At 40.3% G+C, this 7044-nt stretch overlaps 1 protein-coding gene across 2 annotated transcripts in view; it reads left to right on the plus strand.

Moving 5' to 3' along the window:
* Positions 1-7044, plus strand: part of vta1 (vesicle (multivesicular body) trafficking 1) — a 79179-nt gene that overhangs the window by 36863 nt on the left and 35272 nt on the right. For both annotated transcript variants that reach the window (XM_059355925.1, XM_059355924.1), the window contains exon 4: positions 6949-7024. In XM_059355925.1, coding sequence (XP_059211908.1) covers positions 6949-7024 — 76 coding nt within the window. The remainder of the gene's footprint in view (positions 1-6948; positions 7025-7044) is intronic.

Consider the following 7044-nt stretch of genomic DNA (forward strand, 5'->3'; position numbering starts at 1 on the left):
TCTCCTTCCTGCTCTCCTTGTTTCCTAACCTTCCTCCTCTCCTTCCTGCTCTCCTTGTTTCCTCTCCCAACCTTCCTCCTCTCCATGTCTCCTCTCCTTGTTTCCTTTCCTTGCCCCCTCTCCATGTTTCCTCACCTTCCTCCTCTCCTTCCTTCTCTCTTTGTTTCCTCTCCTTGTTACCTTTCCTCTCCCTCCTACTCTCCTTGTTTCCTCTCCTAACCTCCCTCCTCTCCATGTTTCCTCACCTCACCTTCTATCTGTCCTTGTTTCCTTTCCCCTCCTTCTTCCTCTCCTTGTTTCCTCTCCTAACCTTCCTCCGCTCCTCTCCTTGTTTCCTCTCCTTGCTTCCTTTCCTCTCCTCCCTCCTCTCCTTCCTCCTCTCCTTCTTCCTCTCCTTGTTTCCTCTCCTAACCTTCCTCCGCTCCTCTCCTTGTTTCCTCTCCTTGCTTCCTTTCCTCTCCTCCCTCCTCTCCTTCCTCCTCTCCTTGTTTCCTCTCCTAACCTTCCTCCTCTCCTCTCCTTGTTTCCTCTCCTTCTGTTTGATAACTTCTCTCATCTCCTCCACACTGTCACATCTGATCACAGTCACATCTGGCTGCCACACACACACACACACACACACCTACACACACACACACACACACACACACACACACACACCTACACACACACACACACACACCTACACACACACACACACACACCTACACACACACACACACACACACTATGTTGTTGTATTTATGAAACCTGCAGAACAAAATGTAACAGTTAGTTTAAATGTTTCCTGGGTTAAAAAACAGCCACGGCCCTGATTTACCAGCACTAGTTAGGGCTGGTTTCCCATCATCACACACACACACACACACACACACACACACACACACACACACACTCACACACACACACTCAGTGAATGGGCTCCTTGTAGCTGCTGAGAGGTTCAACATGTTGGAGGAAGTCTCTGATTCCACACTGTTTCCCATAAACATCCACCTCCGAGTGTGTGTGTGTGTGTGTGTGTGTGTGTGTGTGTGTGTGTGTGTGTGTGTACCTGTGTTAGCAGGCGTTGCTCCTGTTGCTCCTGTTGCTCCTCGTAAAGCTGCAGCTGTTTGTGTTGCTGCAGCAGACAGAGCTGCTCTGAGCTCTTATTATTATTATTATTATTATTATTATTATTATTATTTATCCTGGAACACGTCTGAGGATGTGTCGCCTGCCTCCATTCACCCTCCTCCACCTCCAACACTCTGACAGAAAGGGAAATAAGAGGCCCGTTCATGCCGCACAGAGTTCACAGAGCAGGAACCGTGCAGAAAATATCAGCCTCACATTATTTGAATTATTTTGCAACTGCACTTCCTGCAGTATTTGCATCTTTGGAAGCATTAGTTCATATGAGCATCATCATTTATGAGACACATGTAGACTGGAGTCATTCTGACAGAAATATCTCAGTTTTAAGCTTTGTTTTGGTCACTTTTTATATAACAGAAGCTTTAGTAACTGATGATTCGAAAAAAAGAAAAAAAAATAGAAGAAAAAGACACAAAACTACAAAAAAGATGCAAAATTACCAATAAAACGAATAAACATGCAAATAATTACCAAAAAAATATGCAAAATTACAGAACAAAGAATTAAAGAATTAAATACAAATTAAAGTACAGAAAGGTACAAAAAAGACATAAAATTATCAAAAATAGACAAAACTACCCAAAAAAAGATGTAAAAATGACCAAAAATAATTCCCAAAAATCCTTACGAAATTGCCAAAAAGGACGCAAGATAAATAAAAGGACCTAAAATTACAAAAAGACAAAAAAAGACAAAATTACCCAGAATCACAAGACGGAAGCTTTCGTAACTGATGATCCCTTCAAGGACCGTCGGAAAGTTCAAATTTCTACGATAATGCATGTTTTTACAGTTTATTTTTGGCATTTAATGAAAGGAAATGTATGTATTGCTGGGATTCAGAGGATTAAATGAAGAGCAAACAAACCCAGGACTTTCAAACAGGAGACGTAAAAAAAAAGGATGTAGAATAACCAAAAACGGACACGACAAACAAGATTATATTACCAAAGATCACCAGTTACCAGTTACCAAAAAAAATGCATAAAATGACCAACAAAGATGATCAATAAGTCATAAAATTAGGTACAAAATTATCAAAAAAGGACAAAAAATACTAAAAATCCCACAAAATTACAAATTAAAGTACACAAAATTACAAAAAAGACATCAAATTACCAAAAATAGACTAAATTACCAAAAATAAAGACAAAACTACCCAAATAAAGATGTAAAAATGACCAAAAATAATTCCCCAAAATCCTTACGAAATTACCAAAAAAGGAAACAAGATTAATAAAAGGACACAAAATTACAAAAAGACAAAAAGACAAAAAAAAGACTAAATTACCCAAGAAAGATGTAAAAATGACAATTTCCCCCCCAAAAAACCTTACAAAATTACAAAAAAATCTAAAATTTAAAATTAGTAAAAGAGAGACAAAAACTACCCAGAAAATATTTTAAAAATCACTAAGTTGATGAAAGGACACAAAATAAAAAAAAAATACAAAAAAAGATGCAAAATTACCAAGAAAACTAATAAAAAAAGCAAAAAAAATACATATAATGACCAAATAAAGACACAAAATTACCAAACAAAGTCAAAAGACCAAAAAAGATTTAAAAGTGACCAAAAAAAGAGACAAAAATATCCCAAAATCTACAAAATTGCCAAAAGAAATGCAAAAATGACCAATAAAAAGCTACAAAATGACCAGAAAGTCATAAATGAACAAAAAAAAGATACAAAATTATCAAATTTTTTTTAAAGTGACCAAAAAAGACTAAAAAATGTCAAAATTACCAAAAGAAATGCAAAGATGTCCAATAAAAGATGCAAAATTACCAAAGGTTATTTAAAAAAAGGAACAAAATGATAAAAAAAGACACAAAAAATACCTAAAAAGAACTAAAAAGACCAAAAAAGACACAAAAATGACAAAAATATCCCCAAAACTACAAAATTGCCAAAAGAAACGCAAAGATGTCATAAATGAACAAAAAAAAAGATACAAAATGATCAAAAAAGATTTAAAGTGACCAAAAAAGACACACAAATGTCTAAAATACGTCAAAATTACCAAAAGAAATGCAAAGATGTCCAATAAAAGATGCAAAATTACCAAAGATTATTTTAAAAAAGGAACAAAATGATAAAAAAAGACAAAAAAATACCAAAAAATAACTAAAAAGACCAAAAAAGACACAAAAATGACAAAAATATCAAAAAAACTACAAAATTGCCAAAAGAAATGCAAAAATGACCAACAGAAGACACAAAATGAGCAAAAAGTCATAAATGAAAAAATTAAAAGATAAAAAATGATCAAAAAAGATTTAAAAGTGACCAAAAAAGACACACAAATGTCTAAAATACGTCAAAATTACCAAAAGAAATGCAAAGATATCCAATAAAAGATGCAAAATTACCAAAGATTATTTTAAAAAAGGAACAAAATGATAAAAAAAGACAAAAAAAAGACAAAAATAGCTAAAAAGACCAAAAAAGACACAAAAATGACAAAAAATATCCAAAAAACTACAAAATTGCCAAAAGAAACGCAAAAATGACCAATAAAAGACACAAAATGACCAGTCATAAATGAACAAAAAAAATGATACAAAATGATCAAAAAAGATTTAAAAGTGACCAAAAAAGACACACAAATGTCCTAAAATACGTCAAAATTACCAAAAGAAATGCAAAGATGTCCAATAAAAGATGCAAAATTACCAAAGATTATTTTTAAAAAGGAACAAAATGATCAAAAAAGACACAAAAAAATACCAAAAAGACACAAAAATGGCAAAAAAAAATACATAGAATGACCAAAAGATGCATAAATGACCATCAAAAGCCGTCAGATCATTGTTTGGTGCCCCGTGCGAGGCCAAAGGTCAGCATGTGATTCAAACATCTCTTAACTTCCTGCATCAGGTTTTTACTGAACTATGTCACTTCCTGTTGTCACGTCGTCATGGTAACTGCTTCACTTCACCATTTAACACAGCCGATTGTTTATTTTCAGCTGGTGTGTGAAATAATCAGTTAATTTTGTGGTGGTCAGGTGTAGAGAGCTGAGGACTCGGTGGGTTCAGGGTTAGATCAGGATCTCTACAGAAGCAGGAAGGAGAGGAGGTGTGTGTTATCATATGAAAGACATCAAACAGATTTATTCTGTTCTCAGATATTTCCTGTCAGGAAGAAACTCCTTAAAACCCACACAGATCATATTATCATGTTCCAGATGGACGGAAAGGAAAGAACCGGGCCAGGAAACATTTAGTTCAGATCCTCAAACCTGTTTTATAAAATCTGCTGATTCACATCTAGAAACACTCAACAGGATGAAGTTTATCAGTTTATCAGTTTATCTGTTTATCAGTTTATCAGTTTATCTGTTTATCTGTTTATCAGTTTATCAGTTGATCTGTGTATCTGTTTATCTGTTTATCTGTTAATTAGTTTATCTGTTGATCTGTTGATGTGTGGTGTTTCAGTAAATAATAACTTGTGGTTCAGTTCTGGAGAAACAAAGAGATCCTGATTATAGAGAGATACTAGAAGATCACAGGGAGACACACACACACCTCAAATACACACACACACACACACACACACACAGACATGTACACACACACACACACACACACACACACACAGACATGTACACACACACACACACACTAAGACACAACACACACACACACACACCTCATATACACACACACACACACACAAAGACACAGACACACACTCTCACTCTCTCTCTCACACACACACACACACACACACACACACACACACGAAGACATGCCTCACACAAATACACACACACACACACACACACACATAAAGACATGCCTCATACACACACAAACACACACACACACACACAAAGACATGCCTCACACAAATACACACACACACACACACACACACACAAACATAAAGACATGCCTCATACACACACACACACACGAAGACATGCCTCACACAAATACACACACACACACACACACACACACAAACATAAAGACATGCCTCATACACACACACACACGAAGACATGCCTCACACAACCACACACACACACACACACCCACAGGTCTGTCAGTCTGACCCTGGTTGATCAGATGAGGGGTTTTCTCTGGTCCCTGGTGTCTCAGACGGAGGACTGAGCTGTGTGACTGTGGGACCCTCCAGACAGACATGGGACTGAGGACACAGAGTGGAGTTGACAGGACCCCTGAGATTAGAGGGGACGTGGTTCTGTTCCCTCGACTGTCTGGAACACAAATAAAAGATGACGACAGGGCATCAGAAACATCAAACATCTCTATTTTTAGCTTTGTTTCTGGCACTTTTTCTAACAGAAACTTTCAGAAACGATGATCCCTTCAAGGACCGTCGGAAAGTACAAATTCCGACGATAATGCCTTTATTTTGGGCATTTTATTAAAGAAAACATATGTGACGCTGGAGTTCAGAGGATTCAGAGAAGAGCAAACACAAACGGAAACAAAAGGGTTTTAAAAGGACCAAAAACGGACACACACACACACACACACACACACACACACACACACACACACACTGGTGTTTTAGCACAAGCTGGATTTTTCTTGGAATGAAACACTGAACTAATAGTTTTATATGTTTGTCTCTCTGCTCCTCCTCCTCCTCCTCCTATCCTCTTCTCTCCTCCTCCTATCCTCTTCTCTCCTCCTCCTCCTCCTATCCTCTTCTCTTCTCCTCCTCCTCCTCCTATCCTCTTCTCTCCTCCTCCTATCCTCTTCTCCTCCTCCTCCTATCCTCTTCTCTCCTCCTCCTATCCTATTCTCTCCCCCTCCTCCTCCTATCCTCTTCTCTCCTCCTCCTCCTCCTCCTATCCTCTTCTCTCCTCCTCCTCATCTCCTCCCCCTCCTCCTATCCTCTTCTCTCCTCCTCCTCCTCTACTCTTCTCTCCTCCTCCTCCTCCTCCTATCCTCTTCTCTCCTCCTCCTATCCTCTTCTCTCCTCCTCTCCTCCTCCTCTCCTCTCCTCCTCCTCCTATCCTCTTCTCTCCTCCTCCTATCCTCTTCTCCTCCTCCTCCTATCCTCTTCTCTCCTCCTCCTATCCTCCTCCTCCTCCTCCTCCTCCTATCATCCTCCTCCTCCTCCTCCTCCTCCTCCTCCTCTCCTCCTCCTCATCTCCTCCCCCTCCTCCTATCCTCTTCTCTCCTCCTCCTCCTCTCCTCCTCCTCCTCCTCCTCCTCCTATCCTCTTCTCTCCTCCTCCTATCCTCTTCTCTCCTCCTCTCCTCCTCCTCTCCTCTCCTCCTCCTCCTATCCTCTTCTCTCCTCCTCCTATCCTCTTCTCCTCCTCCTCCTATCCTCTTCTCTCTCCTCCTCCTATCCTCCTCCTCCTCCTCCTCCTCCTATCATCCTCCTCCTCCTCCTCCTCCTCCTCCTCCTCTCTCCTCCTCCTCATCTCCTCCCCCTCCTCCTATCCTCTTCTCTCCTCCTCCTCCTCTCCTCCTCCTCCTCCTCCTCCTCCTCCTATCCTCTCCTCTCCTCTCCTCCTCCTCCTCCTCCTCCTCTCCTATCCTCTTCTCTCCTCCTCCTCCTCTACTCTTCTCTCCTCCTCCTCCTCCTATCCTCTTCTCTCCTCCTCCTCCTCCTATCCTCCTCCTCTCCTCCTCCTCCTCTCCTCTCCTCTCCTCTCCTCCTCCTCCTCCTATCCTCTTCTCTCCTCCTCCTCCTCTCCTCCTCCTCCTCCTCCTATCCTCTTCTCTCCTCCTCCTCCTCTCCTCCTCCTCCTCCTCCTATCCTCTTCTCTCCTCCTCCTATCTTCATCTCCTCCTCCTCCTCCTCCTCCTCCTGCAGGAACATGATCAAGTCCTTCTACTCCTCCAGTCTGCTGCTGGACGTCCTGTCTGTGTTTGGGGAGTTGTCAGAGGAGGTGAGATGAACGTTTATTTC

The sequence above is a fragment of the Centropristis striata genome, chromosome 18 (genome assembly GCF_030273125.1).
Source record: "Centropristis striata isolate RG_2023a ecotype Rhode Island chromosome 18, C.striata_1.0, whole genome shotgun sequence".
Lineage (NCBI taxonomy): Eukaryota > Metazoa > Chordata > Actinopteri > Perciformes > Serranidae > Centropristis > Centropristis striata.